The 20,098-nt window shown below is 42.4% G+C and overlaps 1 protein-coding gene across 2 annotated transcripts in view; it reads right to left on the reverse strand.

The window, feature by feature from the left end:
* klf8 (Kruppel-like factor 8) overlaps window positions 1-20,098 on the reverse strand; it is a 68,742-nt gene that overhangs the window by 16,871 nt on the left and 31,773 nt on the right. Inside the window, exons 2-4 of one of the 2 annotated variants that reach the window (XM_051399919.1) lie at window positions 18,293-18,640; window positions 389-658; window positions 57-291 (exon numbers count right to left, since the gene is read on the reverse strand). In XM_051399919.1, the coding sequence (XP_051255879.1) occupies window positions 57-291; window positions 389-658; window positions 18,293-18,640 (853 nt within the window). Of the gene's footprint in view, window positions 1-56; window positions 292-388; window positions 662-18,292; window positions 18,641-20,098 lie in introns of both variants that reach the window. The other variant, XM_051399918.1, reaches the window with a different exon arrangement.

Consider the following 20,098-nt stretch of genomic DNA (forward strand, 5'->3'; position numbering starts at 1 on the left):
TGAGTAATACCGCTGTCATATGGTATCATACCGGATGTTTTTATTGCACCACTCACCAGATCCTTCTGAGCGCCCATCACTGCCTATGAGTGGCACTGTAATGGCTGCTGTGGCCATGCCATCAGTAGGCATGGTGGTGTAGACAACAGGCAGTGACTGCACCACCACAGGGATGGTCTGGAGCTGGCCCACCTTGCTGGGCATGCTGACCGAGGGGATTGTATGGATGACGTGAAGGATCTGCTGGCCCCCGGCGCCCTGAGTGGCCAAGATAGAGCCTGGAGAGAGGACCTAGGGGGGCAAGAGGAGGGGAATATGATTGGTCACTCTAACCCTTTTGAGTTCACTGTTCATCAGCTTCAATGGAGGAAGTAGGAGTTTTAGTTACCATGGAGCCTATCGATTGTACCGCAGAGGGGACTGGTGTAGCCGACAGACTGGGTTGGGTCATGGCACTGCTGGGTGCAGGGTTAACTGTGGTGCTTGTCGTAGAAGCGGGGAGCGAAGAGGAGCGGGGCTTGTTGAGCGACAGGTCAACCGGTTCGGTCTGGTCCTCGGCGAGGCACGGCTGGGGCGAAGAGGGCTCCGTCTTGCAAACCGGAGGCTCCATCTTCACCTTCAGGTCTGTTGGTTGCGAGCAGTCATCACCAACATCTGCCTGCTATAGAGGAGAGGAAAGAGGAATTTAGAAAGCTGATTGTATTGAAAGCTGAAACTGATATTTTGTGTATTTTAATGACAAAACCAAATTACAAACATCAACTTGCACACAAAGAAATATATAGTTCAGGATAGAAAACCCCCTCAAAGCCATTCATTTCTACACTTTAAATAATAGCATATGACTGATTGGGAAACGGGTGTATCAGTTGAACTGATGTATTTAAAGTTAAATGAAGCATGCCAAAAGAACTGACACATGTTGCTTTATTGTTTGAAAACCCAACAGGATCCACACAATACACCAAAACAGAAATCATTTCATTACTTTTCTCCTGTGCAGTGACATTGAACTAGAGACATGTCGCCACAGCAGCAAAGGTACGTGTTTTAGAGCCATCAGCCACACCAAACTGATGTCTCAAAACACAGCAGGAACAATTAAAACTGATGTATAAAACTGATCCTATTATTAAATTGTCCATGACACTCCTGTGTTTCTCTATTGAGAAATATTGGAGATATCTATTAAAAGAAAACATTGAGAATTTCCAGTGTGGAACAATACTTCTGAAACCAGCTCAACCTTATACTGTTTATCTTTCAACACATTTTTCAATCCATTAAGACGGACTATGTTTGCTTTGAGGAGCTGCTTCATGCTGGATCGATGCTTTCATATAACTTGCATCAGGCTTTTTCATGCTACGCCCTAGTTTTCTCAGCCTCCTCAGAGGAACGCAGCACCCCATTCGCCTCTACAGCCACCCAGGGCTCAGCTGCTACGTAGCTCGAAAAGCACAGGGAACAATGGCTGCTGTGTGGGACACTGTGGGGGGAGGTGGGGGAGAAAGTGAGAGACCGAGAGAGAAGGGCTGGGCGGGTATAGAGAGAGACTGGTACTGACTATGAGAGAGAGAGTTAAAAAAAAAAAAGAAAAAGAGGAAAAGTGAAAGAGAGACAGGAGAAATGGAGTGAGAGAGGGAGCAGCAGTGAGCTTCCAGTCCAGGACTTGGCCTCCTTCCAGTTCAGATGAGCAGAGCTTGGCTCTGGGTGAGGAGGAGAGGGTGGAGTCTCCGCTACGCCCTCTTATCGGGTCACACAGTTCAGCTGGAGGCTGGGCTGAGTGATGATGGACGAAGGTGCAAATATGAAGGTCGGTAAACATCCTTCTGTAGTCAACTATCATTACATATGCAAATAATCTTGGTTACTAGTGCCTTACAGGTTGCTACATGTCACATTTAGTAGATGTAGAATGATTTCTGGCATTCCTGGCAACCCTTTTTTTCTTCTCTCCAAGAAGATTTGCAAAGAGTTTTGCTTGTAATTGGTAATCCTTCTCAGTGAACAACTTTTTCTTGTCAAAGTTTCACTATTCTGACTGGGATTTTCAAAACTCCAGAAACACCCTGAATTGTGTTTCTAATGTTGATCCTCCTTCTCTTCATGAATACAAACGGAACAAACTTGGCTGAGGTAAGAAGGAGTTAAAGGAGATCCTATCCTGGCGAATAAATAGGAAAGGAAACGAAAAGGGAAGGAAAAAGGGGATAAAGAAAGGAAAGAAAAGCCAGTGAGAGGAGATGAGGGAGGAAAGAGGAAGAAAAAGGGAGCAGTATGGCCATAATGTGATTATAGAGACAGCCCTCCCAAAAAAAAACAAAAAGAAGAAAAAACCTGAAGAAAAATGAAGTGTGAAAGAAGTGAGGAAGCGGATGAGGCAGAGAAGAGAGTGGGTGGGAAAGGCCTAGCGTTGCCATGGAAACTGGGAGCTATCAGCTGACTCTGTGTTTTCCACTCGTTCCCCACCCACCACCCAACTCCCTTCCCTTACCTTCCCCTCCCAGTCCGTTCGTCTTTCCATCACTTCAGCCCCCACCTCTCTCTCCCTCTCCCTCTCCCTCTCTCTCTCTCTCTCTCTCTCTCTCTCTCTCTCTCTCTCTCTCTCTCTCTCCGCCATGACCACACCTCTTTCACCTTTCTCTCCCACACCCCCACCTTTCCCTCTAGCATCTCTCGCTCATGACATCAACCACACCCTTGCTTATCCCCAACCTCAACCTCTCATCCCTCGCTGGCTTCACTTCCACCCACTCACTCTCGTATATTTCCATTCTCTTCTAGGGGGCTTTTTTTTCCTCCCCTCTCCTCTTTTCACGGTTGCTCAGATTAAACCCACAACTCTTTGCAAAATCCCCAAAAGAAGAGGATGAGAGGCTAAACTCCGCTAGAAAAAAAGAAAAGAAAAGAAAAACCTCGCTGGACTCCTGCAGGCTCTGTGATCTGTGATACAGAATTAGGGAGAAGAAATGAAGGAAGTAGGAAGGGGAGAAACTTTCTGATAGGAGGATTTTCATGTGGATTTTAAGGAGCAAAGTTAAGATTAACCAAAGTACATTTTGTGATTCGCTTTGGTCACAATACAATTGAGCCCTTTCTCTATCGCCAATAAAGAAACTGTGACATTTAAACAGTCACACGCTTCAGATTTTGATTTGTTTGCCCATCAGCACACATGAATTTGACACTGACACTGAGTAATTTAATCTAATACCTGCACACGCCTGCCATGTAAATCATCTTGCACACTAAAAATAAATCACTGGGTTGTTTTACCAAAACTAAAATATGGTCCATTTTCAGCCAGTGACACAACCAGCTTTACCTTAAAACTGTCACAAACGTATGTATGTTTGTTGCATATTCTACAGGTTGGAAATAAATGATCATTAATAACTGATCCATCTTTTTTTTTTATTTGTGGATAAACAATGTAATAACAACAGAATGAAAGCTAGCAGGTTAAATGATCCGCCATCTTGCTACTACTGTTTACTTCCGTTGTGCAACACCTTCCTTTGATGATACATACATTCCTGATTACATTATGGTTCAGCTCAAACTGCTGGAAACACACCAAGGTTGCAAGAATCCTGAATAGCACCGGTTTAAGAACCAGCTAAGTTAGTATAAAGATAATCTCTGTTTCCACACAAAAGCAAGAAATTGAAGTACACTTGAAACCCTAACCTGAAGTTTATGACTCAGACAACAGCAAAGGGCTGTCTAACTGTCTCTGAAATAATCACAACAATCCGCAAGGGCTGGAACACAATTCAGCCCTTTAAACGACAAACTTAACATGTCTGAACGCAACATGAAGAAACCCTGGCTGAGCTAGACTTGGAGCTCGCCGGAGTATTCCCTTTCTCCCCCTTCCTGCACTTCTCAGTTCAACTGCTCTACCATAAAATGGGTCATCCAGTCTTCGCCTTGCAGTTAATTCATGTGATCTCTAACTTGAATGGAAGCGGGTAGCAGCTGTGACTGCAGTGGTGAGAAAGCCAGGCAGAGAGAAAGACATAATCTGTCCAGAGGAGTTTAATCGTCTTGTACTCACACTGGGTCTCATACAGATAAAGTAATGAGTGATTTATGAAGTAACAGCTCTCCTATCAGTAACCTCATGTGCCCACAGAAGGCCATGGTTATGTATAGTTACAGCACAATATCCAGAGCATGTGAGGGGCAGCTTTTAGATTTTATCATTCCGGTTTTCTCCCAATTTGGTCTTATCGGCAGCCAGGGAGTAACCCAGGTCACTGCGTCACCGAGCGCGCCTGCGTGTTTTGGTTATGTGATGGTGTCGGTTTAACAAAGGGTTAAAGGGGTATCGTTTAATATGGCAGCACTGAAGGACCAATCAACACACCTTTGTCAGCAGCCACATTCACTTATTTATGACAGGTTATACAAATGGTGTCCTGTACCAAAGTCCCATTAAGAAATTACATTTGAATAATACACATTTTCAGTACAGTAGTAGTAGCATTACAATCTGCTCCCTAACATGCCAAAAAAAAAAACCTTTTTTTAAGGCGGCTGATATCAAAGGCATGCAGGCCTCGGTAAGTGGAAGAAAAGTTTGACCAATTTTTACACAATGTTGCATAAAGTTTTCCAGTCTGCCTAAATATGAAACAGAAATGATAATACGCATGTCAGGACTTGGATCGATGGATGAAGATAACATTCTGTTTAACAAAGTTAGTCACAGTTGTCTCTTATCCGTCGCAGGGCATTTTCCACAAACTGTTGATACAATAGATTACTTATTACTTCAGCAGTACAAACCACAGCAACTAAGTTCAGTTTCAGTAGTTCTGCCTAACAAAAAGTTCCTCCTCCTGAGGTAGGGACTTCCTAATGGCCCAGGAACTATTAACTCAAGTCTGCAGTGCTGAATATCAAAGCTGGCAAACACAAGCTTTGCTGCCACACCATTGCGAGTATCAATATTAGGAGTAGAAGGATGTCATTTCTTTTTTTAAATAGTGATGTGACTGGAGAGTGCATTTGAATATTTTATTCGCTAAATAAATGTAGTTATGCACGAAAGCTGGAAAATAACAAAAAAAAACTCTTTTAACATTTGCATTTCTCATTTCCAACATTAATTTAAAAATCACACAGTGACGCAAATGCCTAAAAACAACAGAATGACAATGTGTTTCTGTTTCTCAACTTGGACAAACACCTGCAAATTATCAGTCTAATATTCCAAATCATAACGGTTCTTCAGATACCATGGAAATGCAAACAGGTTCCTGCCTATCTGGAGCAAAACTGCCAAAAGTTAGTGCCCAGATGGTGACAAAGGGGACCAACTACAGACCTGGTAACACTACCCTTGCTGTGCCTACCAAGCCTTGGTGGAATATGATCTTGTGCGGTAAAAAGAAAAAAACTCACCACAGTACCACCACCAACAGTACCCACAGAAACAGGATGGTAGACATTGAGTAAAAACTTAATTCCACTGAGGCCTAATAGGCTTTCAGTCTTTGACACTGTTGTTGTTTTTTTCTGCAGAAAGAAATCAATAGGTCCTGAGGTGAGACAAACAATACTGTGACTGTTGGTATATGTTAAAGGTGAAGAGAGGACGGCAGAAGAGAGGGAAGGTAAAGAGAAAAGAAGGATGAGAGATGGAAGAGAGGGAAAGGGAGACACCACTGGTATTGGTTTGTTGGAAGTGCATCAGTGTTGTGACTTCTTTTTTTTTTTTTGGGGGGGGAATACATGTGTGCTGAATTTGTAAATGAATGCACTTTATGCTATAATATCCTGTGTGTGTGTGACTGTCAGAGAGTGTGAAGGCAGATATGGACGTTATAATAAAGACAGGGCGAAAAACAACAGCTGGGGGAGATATTAACCACAAAGCATGCAGCCCCGCCCAGCACCCACACACACACACACACACACACACACATATGCAGCTCCACCCCTTACAGCCTGACCCACCCAATGAAACACCAACTGCCCCACCCGTAGCCTATCTCCTCTCCTCTCTCTCTCTCTCTCTCTCTGGTTCACCCACCTGTTAGCAGGCTGATCCCAGCACAGCTCACTGTTTCTGTTAGCCGGTGCTAATGCTGACTCTCAGGCTAATGTTACCTAATCGGAGCTGCCAGTGTTGATTTTCTGGGTTCTTAGTAACTCGTTTGTCTCAAACGCCCACACGGACAAACTTAAAGCAAACTTTACTTGAGTTTTAATTACAGCTGCTCATTGCACATGGATGTACACTGCAACTTCAGTTTTTCCTAATTAAAAGAAACCTTCAGTCACCCTCACACTGTAAACATATTATATATATTTCAGCATTTTCGTTAAGCGGTTAATCAAAGTACTGATGGTGAATTTCCAAAAGATAAGACAACCTGAGTAGGAAATAGGTATAGATAAATGGAGGAATCAAATTAAGGGCCAGGATAGTCTAATTATGCATCTGTAGTGAATAATATTATGTATATTCTGCTTGTAATTACTGCTACCACTGTACATGATTTAACATATACGGACATAATTAGCAGACCTTTACAGAACAGTTGTTTTTAATAAAGCACCAATTAGGATTACCATTAGTATTTAATGAGATTGTCAATGTATAGGGGCTTTATGCAATCAACAAAATGCAAAACACCCTCCCTGTAGACCCTGGGAAAAACACATAGATAGAAAAAGCATATAGTCAGTTACAAGCGCCTATAAGAAGAGAAACCAGGATGTAGAGCATTTATAGTGCGAGTTAGAGCAAATACACAGTCAAAAACAGTCAATAAATAACTTCTTCTTCCTCACAGCCACCTGGGCTGAAGAGCTTTACTGGTGAGGCAAGGGAATGTAGATTAAGCAACAATGCAACAAACAAATCTGGATGCTATTACTGTTCACCTTTGTTTTCACTTCTAAATGAATAGTGTTCATGACAGGGCTAAACTGGACTTGTTTAAAACCTGTCTGATTGTTTGTACCACAACGCCCTATCCACTCACACACTTGTTGAAGTCTGTCTAGCAGCGTATCCACTTCCTGGATATTCAACAAAATAAAAAGTGAGGTTGCTTGATATTATTCTATTATGTAATTCGAGGGTTTTGCCACATTGAACTGTAAAAAAAAATAATCTTTGCATACCCAAGATGTTCTTTGTTAACCTGCTTTATGGGTCATTTATCAGTTCCCTATGTTTCCCAACAAGCTTCTTTTTAACCTAATAAGAATGTTCCTAAACTTGTTGCATCCAGTTGTGGAATATACTGTACAGTACAGACTGTTCAGGCGGAGAAAGGGAGAGACCCATCAATTATTGCACAATCATCACCTTTATAAATTGGAAACTGCAAACATCTTGGCTCAGTCACTGTGGCCGCGAAACTTTCAACACCAGTAATTCTCGTTAAAGACGACGTCAACACCCGCGACGCCTCGGCTTCACTCGGGGAAACAGTCTGTTTGTGTTGGAACCAGGTGAATTTATCTCACCACAGATGGCAGATTTTTTCACTTGGTAATAACATCCTCATTTTAGAGCTGAATAGACTAAATGACTTGTTAACATGGAGATTTCTGCTGCTGATGTCAGATGACTTAACAGTGGTGAGAAGGGAAGGGAAGCAGTGATGAAAGTGAAAACTGTGCACAGCAGCAGAAGTGCACCGATACCATCTGCAGTGTGAGTGTCCAACACAGTTTGTTACTCAGTAGCTGCAAATGAGTATGTCTGCTTCAGATGCAACAACAGACACTTTATGATATGCATGTTGGAACAAACATTATCTGCTCTGAGGAAAAGTATGGTGATTCTTTACAGGGATGACACAGTGCAGCACACCACAGACAGCGTGATTAATCAGCTGATCACTAAATCAACTCCATGTTACTCACATCATTTCTGACTAAAAATACGCACACAGCAGAGTCGTATCTGCTTCCTGTCCCAATCAGAGCTGCTGTTTTTACTTCCAGGAAGCGCCACTCCGGAGGAAGTGGGGCTGCCAACAATGACATCATCATCTTGCACCAGCAGAGGGAGCTGCACCAGTCCAGTGTCTGCACTGCATTTGTCTTTCACATCATCTCTCTCTCTCTCTGCATCCCAAAATTGTGAATGTGCTGTCCTTTGAATGGATTGAACAACCATAGACTCACACACAAACAACACACACACACACACACACACACACACACACACACACACACACACACACACACACATACACTGACTAACATGCATGCTAGCAAAGCCCTCCTGGCAAAAGCACAGCAAATAGGCCTCTAACCTCTCATGTCTCATGCTCTCTCTCTCTCTCTCCACACACACACACACACACACACACAAACACAGGGGGAGTATCAGAGTGTGTGTACGTGTGTGACTGTATAAATGCGTGTGTGTGTGTGTGTGTGTGTGTGTGTGTTGTGGACTGTCTTTGTGCATGAGTGCTCCTGTTTGCTGGAGGACAACTGACTTGTTTATGTGCATACATCAGTGACACACACACACACACACACACACACACACACACACACACACACACACACACACACACACACACACACACACACACACACACACACACACACAGGGCCTCATTGTGTGTGTATATGAGAGATGGGGGGGAGAGAGAGAGAGAGAGAGAGAGAGAGAGAGAGAGAGAGAGAGAGAGAGAGATTACAGGGCTATTCACTGTGCTGTGCTGGCAGGTATTCAGTATGTGTGTGTGTGTGTGTGTGTGTGTGTGTGTGTGTGTGTGTGTGTGTGTGTGTGTGTGTGTTCGCCTTTGGCTGAAGCAGCGAGCTAGAAAGAGAGGGAGAGAGAGAGAGAGAGAGAGAGAGAGAGAGAGAGAGAGAGAGAGAGAGAGTGTGTAAGTGGGGCTGGTCTGGAAAGGTGGAGGAGGAAGAGAAGGAGTGGGGGGGGGGTCAGGCTACACAGTCTTTTCGGCAACTCCCGCCAGAGCCGCGGTTGCCATGGTGACGGGGTGAGCGGAAGCAGAGCCTCCCTCGACATATCTCATTAAGGCAAGAGAGAGGAAGAGGAGAGAGAGTGAGAGAGAGAGAGAGAGAGAGAGTCAAGTGTGAGAGTTTGAAAGAGAAAGCAGAAGAAGAACGATGGCGGGAGATGAGATGATAGGAGATAAAAAGGTGGGTGTGTGTGTGTGTGTGTGTGTGTGTGTGTGTGTGTGTGTGTGTGTGTGTGTGTGTGTGTGTGCGCCTGTGAGTGTGTGTTGTGGGAAACGAGACCGCAAAATTACATTTGACCTTCTTCTGACACGCTGACAAACACTAGTTGACTATCTGTTAATCTTCTTTCTTTCTACCACCAACTTTCTTCATCTCTGCTAAACTGCTCTTGAGCAAGGCATTCCACCTCTATACTGCTCAGTGGCCGTATCTTTTACACAGTCTTTTTTTTTTTATCTGAGCGTCTTTATTTTCTCCCCCCCCCCAAAACATTGATGTATGATTGTCAACCAACACTCACTCCACTGTGGACTCATGCTGTGTGCACTCTGTCCACAACCATTAATGCATAAATACTGCAGCACTCTCATCCCTGTGGGAGTTGTCATTGCACTGCATGTGTCCAGATTTGCCAATGAATAAATCTACAGCAGGACACGCCGGAAAGCCAACCGGGAAGTCGAAAGACTGAAAACCTGTCAGAAACCTGAGGATTCCTTTTATACAATGCGATGACAACATTTTAGATACTTTTTTACTATTTTCTAACATTTTACAGCCCAAATTATTATTAGATGACTGATAAAATGACACGCATGATAACTGATAATGAAAACATTCATTAGTTGAACACTGAGTTCACTGCAGAGTCGTTATTTTGAAATGCAGGTTACACATTGCTTATCATGACAGCATTCCAAGAGATAGAACAATGAGACTCCCAATATAACCAGCTTAATTTGTGATGTTTGTTTTACATATTTCCTTGGGTGGACCTTTAAATTGTCCCCCATTGAATGGAAAATAAAGAAATATCAAGTTCTTGACAAATAACATTGTTCTGTGTGACCACCAGCAGATTACATCTATTGGTTACACAGACCATGAGCCAATTATCAGCAAGGAAAGGCCAATATTTCTTCCATAAATCTCACACACTGGTCCTTTAAAATAGCTCGTTTATGATCCTCCCTTGCTGCTTCTTTGTGTTTTTTGTGATTTCATTCTTGGATGTATTTGTCCTTAGGGGCCACCATACACAAATAGTTTTCCGTTAATAACATTCGTCATTAAAAGAATCCAGACTGTGTTATTAAGAAATATTACATCCTGTTTAAATAAAGGATGTAAAGGCCGGAACCGGCAAACAATTGTCTTGCCACTGTTGTTGTTTGTTTACAGCGATGGTGCAAACTAGTCAGAATAAAAGTGATAATAGTGAATTTGAATCAACACAACAGATGTAGCATTAAGTGGGGTGTGAGGCGTTTAAGTGTTTGTAGGCTCCCAGAGGAGCGAATACCAGGAGGATCTGCTTCCTGGAGACTTTATCTTTGGGCAGGAAACTCCACTCCCCTCTGTTCGAGACAGCCACAGAGGTGTGGTCATAGCACACACACACGCACACTCTGCTTAATGAGGCCTTACGTAATAATACTCCACCCAGCCCCCACACCCTTTACTAACCCAAACCATGCCACAACACAACACACACATATACCAGGCCCCTCCCCCATCTCCCCAAACCCCCACAGCCTCATGTGAACACTGACATAATTCTGCTTTTTCTCTGAAGTGTGAGAGTTTTTAAATCAGCCAGTCAGGGGTTTATTTTTCTATCAGCAGGTGGACCGTTTTGGCTCTTATGGGGTCCAATTATTGACCAGTCTCTGCACCCACCAGTTCCTTCATACCCTCGCCACCCAGTGCTTCAGCTTGATGATACACTTCCTATACATTATCAGGCAGTCTGTTCTTCCGTTCAACGAAATAAATGATCAACTGAGACAGTCAATAAAAATGAATAACTGAATCACTGCAAATGTGGAATAGCCTTCAAAGCAGCAGATAAATGTGTTCTTCCTGCAATGTTTCTACCATAACATTTGTGGAATTCAAAGGGCTTTTAAGATTCTATGAGTGCTGCTATAAAAGACAGCACTCATCTTTTTGTGTTTTAAAGACACAAAATCCTGCATATAAATTATATCAATATCTGATAATTGCAGAATCACACAACAGTGAATAAGATGTGTTTTTATAGATAATTCTAACAGCATTTCTAACTTTCAAAAACCTGCAAATTGAAAGAAACAAAAATGTTGTGTTTAATTTAGTTGTTTTAGTGTCTCTTTGTTTTTGTAGTCGACATTGTGGGAGAATCTATGGGACTGTTGTCACTTGCTGACAGAGCTAACATATTAATACAGTTTTCTGCATAATTATGATTTTATGGTTTAACATTATTTTACCAAATGGAATCATGTTAATGTTAAATACAAGAGGTCCAAGTATTGAGCCTTGGGGAATGCCAGCCTTTGGGGCGTATGCAGATGAATAGCTGACGGGTAGCACATTTTTGAAACCCTCACTTTTATTATTGGAAAATGGAAATCCACATCATGGCCGGGTGACTGTATTATCTTATTTACTAGTGAGAGCAGATTTATAATTTGCTAGAGAAAACATGTTGGAAATGTTGCAAATGATGATTGTGCAGGTATTTCATGACCTTTGGCACAAGTCTGGGCAGGTATGATGCAACTCTGTGTCAATTATGTAAATTATTTTGTGGTCAGCACAAAACAAAAACAACAGAGGAGCATCAGCTGAACAGATGATATAGCAATGGAAATGTATGTCAAAGCAAATCTGAAATAATCTGTAAATTCAGTAAAATGTACAAAATCTTGGGTTCTTTCCTTGCTGACCACAGCAGTAAGAGCAAATCAAATTAAAATCACAGCTCTGTGTCAAACTAGCTGCTGATTGGCTTATAAACGGCCATATTTAAATCTGTTGTTCCTGGATCATTAACTGCCATAATGCTAGATGAAAGACAGAGGAATCAGAACAGGCCACAAAAGAAAACCAAGAAAAGACACAAAAAGTCAAAACTCTCAACCTGCTCCTGAATACGAAACTAACAAAGTGTAACTGAATATGATCTCCTTTCAACAGCGAAAATGAGTCCTAGTTGGTTAAGTATTATTTAATTTATCAACCTCAGCAAAGGTTAATTTAAGGGTTACAAACTATTAACTTTCTATGCAGTTACTCCACATCCACAATTCAGTGTACTTCACTTTTGACCAATCTGAACATATGTTCATGCCTTGGACAGTACAGTCTTAACTCAACTATAAGCAACACATGCCAAAACCCAATCTTAAACCAAACTTTACCTAAATAAAGACATATAAGGGATTCAAAAACACTCAATCTAGCTCCATTTTGGTAAGTTTGTCATGACCTTGCTCAGTCTCCTGTTCACTCTCCTTTTTTCTCTGCAGCTTTTATCTAAAAAAAATGTACTTCATCTGATCATGTGACCTGGGAGCACAATTTTGAAATGATGTTGCTAAATTCTGCCTTTGAGCCACATTGAAAGGTACACAAATCTGTAGGTGTTTTATGACTTAACTTCACCTCCTATCTCCCCTTCCAAACATGCCACTCCCTGCTAATAGAGCCAGCCCTGGGTATCCCACATTCTCACATACCATCACAAATGCAAATATAAGTCTGCATTCTGCATTCTGCATTAGAAGTAACTAAGAATTGTGGGTCCAGTGGTGTCACACAATTTGCTCAGCACATGAAGGGCCATTTCAATTAAAGTAACAGAACAAAATACACGCCATGCCATCGTTGTTAACTGACAGAAATTGTGGTTTGCCTCTCTAGAATTACAAAATGTCGGCTTGACAGGTGTCTGTCAAAGACAGACAGTTGACATGACAAGGACTCAATGTTTTTGACATTTTTGAGTTAGATTTTAAAGGAAAAACTGCATTCCAATCATTGCTGTAGGTCTAGTCAGGAGCTGAAATACACTACAGTTAAACAAAACCTAACCTGAACCCATGTTCGTAACTTTTACCCTGACTGAAGCCTCCATAATGTCTTCTACTGGCCCGGGGACTTGTACTTGTGAGGACTAGTTTCTCTGCTTCCCCAGGAGGTGAAGGTGGTAGATAAACAAATACACCGCTCAGATGGATGAATATACCTGACATTTTCACCTAAAATAGTTCCATTTTTGGATTAATTCTATATGTTATGAATCTACAGTATACTGAAACCACACGCAATTTAAATATAAAAATATCTCAATTGATTTTATGGCCACAGACAAAAGTCCATCTGTCCATTTGCCCTTCAGTTTCTCTAAGGCCTGTTAGCATCGTAAGCTTTCCTAATGAAAGCCACCCAGCATCGGTTTCCGTCTCCTTGCTGCTGGCCAACAGGGACAACAACATTCTGAAAAGACAAAATCATTGAAGGCAATACGGGAGGACAAAATGTACGTCAGTCATAATCCTGCAGTGCAGCCTTTCCTTATCTGGCTGTCCACACCCTCTCCACCTCAACCTCTCTACCTTCCCTCCTATCTCTCCTCGCTCCATCTGCACTCTTTCCTCGTCTTTCTCCTCGCCACCAAAGTGTTTCCTTTCCTCTCCCTATCTTCTCTTCACTCTCTGCTTTTCTTACACTTCCTATAGCTTCCTCTCTTCATACCTCACCCATCCTCCCCAGCAGCTGACAACACCCTTCCCCTCCTTCCTCAGCACATTGGCTGGGATAATGGCTGCCATTGCGTGCCTGTGACTCCAAATGGCCTCACCTTATCATTACTTCTCACGCCCTTCTTATTCTATACCTTCTTCTGTCTCGGATTATAACAGGGTACATGGATCTACCTATCAACTAAACAATGAAGTAAGAACTGTCAAAGGTGTAGCAACATGCCTGCGCTGCTAATCAGTAAGCTCAGCAAGGGCAACATGCAAACACTCCCAAAGTATTTATTACTTATGATTATATTTATTTAGCATTCATTAAGTCTAGCCACACCGTCCCTAACCAGGATGGGAAGCTACAACAGATCAGCAGGTTTTTGTCTTCTGATAGCCATGAGGCCGCCCAATTAACCGTGCATCCGTGAGCACTTCTTGAACAACATAATGTGGCCTTTTGGAAGACAATTTAAATTCCTAAAGGTATAATCAAACAATAAAATGTAAGCAAAGGAATTAACCTGCAACCTCCCATCATTATCAAGCGGACTGACAGGTCTCTTAATTCAGGAAAAACTGGAAACAACAAGAGATTTCAGTTATCAAAGCGACATAAAACAAAATCCAAAATGTTGCTGCACAGGTAAAAAAAAAATTCATCATTTGTAAAATTTGGAATATTGTGACATTTACCAAATCAGAAGTATTATTATTATTATTAAGATCAACACTCCTTACAAGCAGAAACTAAACAATAGATACATCACTGACATAGGCAACTTATAGGAGGCTGACTAACACTGTTACCTGGCATGAAACACAAGACTGTATGTTTATGTAGCAGTGGGGACTTAATAACTAAACAGTATTATAATCTTTTGCTATGAAGATTGCCTTGTCCGACCATAATTTAGGGGTTCGATCACACATTCTGTCATGTATATTTACACAGCTCAAATCCTCTGAGACAGGTATATATCTGAGATAATAAAAAGTCATATATAAAAGAAAACACAGGAGTCGACTGAAAAATTCTAGCACTCCCCTGCTTCAGTGAAACTCCTTGGTTCGGTGTAAATCACAAGACAGAAGATGCAGCTCTACACTCCAAATTAGCTCAATTTATTATTAATAGTACAATCCTGAGAAATAAAACTGCCGGGGCGACATGGCGGGTAGGTTTTCGAGGGTGTTTAGTTTTCGAGAGGCGCTTCTATCCTCAAAATGATTCACACACTCAGTTGTCAGGGCGCTTTTGACGCTGCTGTGACCTCTGACCTCCTCCCTATTTGTTTCATGGATCTCGTTCTCCTGATGCTCTCCCTGGAAGTCACTCAGGACTAAAGCAAACAAAAGGTCAACGCTGCTGCTTGAAATGCAAAACCACAAATGTCAAAACACGATGAGAGCAATTAAGTGTTTGTCCGTAGTCTGAGTGTTTTTTAGGACTTTCTACGTCTTTTCAGCTACCCATCAATCGTTTCCAGGCAACAGCAGGACGTCCTGCTCTTACTACTCCCTCACTTTCCTGACATTACATCGACAGAGCAGAGAGACTCATCATCATCTTTAAATATCCACAGAAGCCTGACAGGGTATACAAGCGGTTGCCTCTGCCTCGCCTCACATCATCACACCTTCCATTCATTCATTCACTGCTACTGCGGACCCATAGTTCTAGAGGGTTAAATGCTTTGCTCAAAGGCTCTCCAGCAGCAGCAGTTACTGAGGACAATGAAGGTGTTTCTCATTTGCTTTGGAATGAGCAGAAGCAGTATTTGGGTAATAAGCATGTTTTGTGATAGTCGCCATAGCTGAACAAAGGAAACTGCTTCACTAACAGAAACTGCATGAAGGGACCATACAATACCACTTTTATACATTTCAAGATAACAAAAGAATCAGACCTTCAGCACAACCATCACCAAACTCTTTCTGATGTTCACAAACACGCCATCCATCCCTCCTAACCCTCCTGTCCTGCTCACCCACCCCCTTCATATATCTCCCCAGTCATTCTTCCATCAATTTCGCTCTGGCACTTCCTTCACTTCATCTACAGATCTCGATCTATCATCAATTCATCCCTCATTCTGTGCTCCGCCCACTAATCCACTACCCAGAATTTCCATTTCACTCGGTCCTTCCCCTTTCATTCCTCCTCTGTATCCTCTGTCTTCACAGGAAACTTCCTTCACCGTGAAATATAATTTTCCAAAATGAAATTCTTGATGAAGTGAAACAATCACTAAGAAACAACGTGATATCATTGCTTTGTCAGTGGGATGGCTTATCACAAATCACTCATTGTTGACAGTTCCTTTTAAACAAAACGTCCTCAAAGTATGACAGCGGGACACAAGTTCAAGGAGAACAGTTTAGAGTTTGTTTTGATTTGATGTATGTAGGATACAATTTCTCAAGATGACTGGTAGAGGCATCATTTCAGCTTTCAGCAGGCTGCTAATTCCCATGTTTTTAATATCTTGAAGCAAGCTGTCAAATCAACATCTATTCTGAGTCAAAATGCCGGCACTCCCTGTTTTTTAAGAGTCTGTCAGCTGGATTGACAAAGAAACTATTTTCATTAAAATTACGAAACAGAAAAGGTGTAAAACTACTGATTAAATTTCAGTTTGTTTGGTTCTGCTAAAAAATGGTAATTTCACATAGAAATTTCATGTATGAGACGAGGAAACAGAAGCTCACTCTTGACCTTTCTTTGCTGTCGCAGTTAAATACTTGGGAGTCGTCATTCACAAAGAACACACATTGCTACTAAACCGCAGAACTACACCAGACCTTGTACAAACAAATTTGCTCAGGAGATATAACAAAAAGAACTCGCTGACATGTTTACACTGAATATTGAGCATCACGCTGCAGGTGAAGAGATCTGTTGTGGCCACAACTCACATTCTTCATTACTGAATTTATTATGACACAGTGTTTCAGTAATGGACCTTCGTCAGGCAACCAAATAAGGCCAATCAGTGTCAAACCTTAGTTAAACTGCGTTCAAACAGACAACACTGCATGGGAAAGGCCTTTTCATTCATTTGAATAGGACCACTGCATTGACGCAGCAGGAGTTCCATTTTCTCTCTACCATCACAACGTGCTGCTAAACTGTTGCAAGGAGGATGCTAGCAAGAGGCGACGTGATCACGTAGGCCCACTAGTCATGTGACTGAATCCTGCCATGCTGTAGAGAGCGTTGCTGCACCGTGTATTAAGTGGATGTGAGGAGTTTCCACGCGCGTTTCAATATTTTTGGCGAAGTAATTAAAATACTCGAAATTTGCACATCGTAAAAACAACAATGACGATATTATCGCAAACGATATATATCGCCCACCTATAGTCATCCGGCAAAAAAAGAGAACTTAGTGCAAACTTTTCCCGCATGCAAAGCGATGTCACCCAACATGATACACATTCCTGGTAGCTTATTTTGTAACATGACCTGGTGATCATTGGCACCGAAAGATAAAAGGATTGCAGCAGAGTTGTAAATTCCTTCCTCATAGTATTAGAAACTGCTGTGTACAGTGTAGGCATCTGCTACGCCAATAAACGCGTCAATCTGTTACTCAAACTGGACTTCCTGTATTGTGTTTCAACATCTCCATACTACCTGAGACACCACATGCCCACTAAGACTGCTCCTTGTTTTTAACACTGTTTTTTGGTTTGAAAACCCATCAGATAAAACATCTTGATCCACTAACTAGGATTTGTTTTGTCTGTTTAAACAGATATAAAGGACTTGATTTAAAAGTCTAAGACAATGCTAGAAGATTACAAAATTTAAAAAGAAAATGATGAGACAGGTTATAAACAAGCCAATAGTTCAGCCAGATTATTGAAGGTTAAACTGACAATGAGCAATAGCAATCCCTCCTTACACAGGAAAACTGTATGTGCACAACTACAGCAAGTACGGTAGGTCAAAGTTGACACAGGAAGTCAGTATATATGAGCTGTGATGGAAGTTTAAAATGCACAGTTTGGCGTCTTCTGACCACTCCTGTTTCTTGCATTTACCTTCACCTTTAGCGATTATTCACTCTTTAGGTCAACTGTTATTACTACAGAAAGGAACCACGGCCAAAATTATGAGAATAAGGCCAGTGGGGTAATGAACCAGAACTCCTCTGTAAAATGGAGTTTGCCATAGCTCTGATTTACACATGCTGCCATGTTGCAAGTTCATTCTTGAATATAACTAAAAACTAAAGTTGGAACACTAAGAGAGGTGAGAGTCGTATCATTTGACTAATTAATACTCCATTAATCACTGGCTCATTTTTAAATCTTCTTGATGCCAAGATAATTAGTAGCATTAAAAAAAAAAAAAACCCTCCTCCTGCGCCCGTCTGATTTTAATCCCGCCTGTGTTGAGTGTGAATCCGGCGTGATCAAACATGTCTGATCGTGAGCGATGCGAGTCGGCGGCCACACCTGCCCACACCCACCTGACTCTCATCCACCCATCTGCTCCACCAATCCTCCTGCTTATTCACCCACAGATCCCCCCACCCTCTTCTAATCAATCTTCCCCGCCTGCCCCTTCTCACCGTGCACTCCATCTCCTCTGGCTCTGGTTTGATCTGTACAGAGGGCATGTCTGTCTCGCACTCCTTCTCCTCCTCCTCCTCCACTTCCTCCTTCTTCTTCACAGACTGTGTCGCCACTTCCTCTCGCTCCTCCTCGCCTGCTTCTTCCTCCTCCTCCCCCTGCGGCGGCCGAGGCCTGGTCGCCGGCTCCTCCTCCTTCTCCTCCTCTTCCTGGGATGCGGGCGGCGGCGGTGATGATGACGGCGGTGGCGGCGGTTGTTGCTGGGTCAGGGCGCTCTGCTTGGCCGGGCTCCTCTGCTTCTTCTGGGCGCCGACAGCACTCTTCTTCTGCTTAGGAGTCGACTGGCACTGAGGAGGAGAAGAAGAGACAGAAGGTGAGAGGAGGATGGAGGGATCCCTGAAAATAGAAGGAAGAAGAGCAGAAGGTAGGGAAGGAGAAGAAAGGGGCTGAGGAAAGGGAGGTGATGAGGGGGGTAGTTGAGGAGAGAAAAAGGGGGGTGGGGAAAATGGCAGGGGAAAAAAAGAGGGGAAGGATGGTGAGAACAAAGTTAAAAAAAAAAAAAGGCAAAACTTCCAGGACAGAGGGAGAGGGTGAAAGGAGGGGATTTGTTCAAGGATTTGAAGAATGAGGAGTAAAATGGGCAAGGGGGTGAAGGAAGCAAGGGGGAGAAAGAAAAATGTGAAAAAAGGGAGGAGAAAAGATTAGAGGGCAGGAAGTGGGGGAGGAAGACAGGTAGGAGAGGAAGCAAGACAGGAAATAGAATTGGGAGGGGGGAAAAAAAACACATGACAACAAGCATTACCTCTGCTCTAAAGGCTGGCTAAAGAAAACCCCTCCTCTCAAAAATCTACCAGAAGGGGGGTTAAAACACACACTAGCACACTCTCTGTTTGAAAAAAGACAAGAAAAATTAAGGCAAAGAGACAGACAGAGGAGGCAGAGAGACAAAGGCCTAATCCTGAGGCTGCCAGTGAGGGAATGAGAGCGAAAGAGAAATAACAGAGAGAGAGAGAGAGAGCAGGGAGGAGTAGCCGTGAACTGACCCCTCCCTCCCTTTCAGCAGCAGGCGGACACACCCTTTTCTGGAAGCCGAGCGAGAGACACACACACACACACACACACAGAAAGAGAGAGAGAGAGAGAGGTGTGGGGAGCGCCGAGGCAGAGGGACTCGACACACACTTCTAGCAACGTACACACCCCTTCGCTTCTTTTCTGTCTCCATTTTCTCACCATGTCCACTTCCTTTCTCACACATTTTAATGTACTCTGAGAATTACTAGTACTCCTACAAATTTAGCTGTATGAGAAGTTATTAATAGTGTTAAATCTACAGATGTAAATCATCTACTTGAAGGTTTCCTCTAAACTTCAACATATCTTGTCCTCAATATTCTGTGAGGTGTAGCGCTGGTTATCATTTGAAAATGTGTCAGCACTGACAATATATATGTATGATATCTGGGTTTCTGTGCCAATACCAACACAATACTTTCCTCGTGCTTTCCTTTCAAGAATATAAAAAATAAATTTCAACAAAAGCCCAAGTTCTCGGATGTTACATTTTGTCGAAACACAGGAAACCATGCGACAACTTTGTCTAAAATTTAGTTTCAAAATTATTATTCAAATCAGAAAAGAAGAAGTAGAGAAGAGAAGGGATCTGAGCAAGCCTTCTGTAGTTGACAGGTTTTAATACTCTGTGTAATGGACACACCAGTGAAGAGCAGAGGTTTAATACCCTGTCAGAGTGAAGCTTATTTAGAATAAATAAGAAATAAACTTGTTATTAAAGGGTGAATTAA

This window comes from Dicentrarchus labrax, unplaced genomic scaffold (genome assembly GCF_905237075.1).
Source record: "Dicentrarchus labrax unplaced genomic scaffold, dlabrax2021, whole genome shotgun sequence".
NCBI lineage: Eukaryota > Metazoa > Chordata > Actinopteri > Moronidae > Dicentrarchus > Dicentrarchus labrax.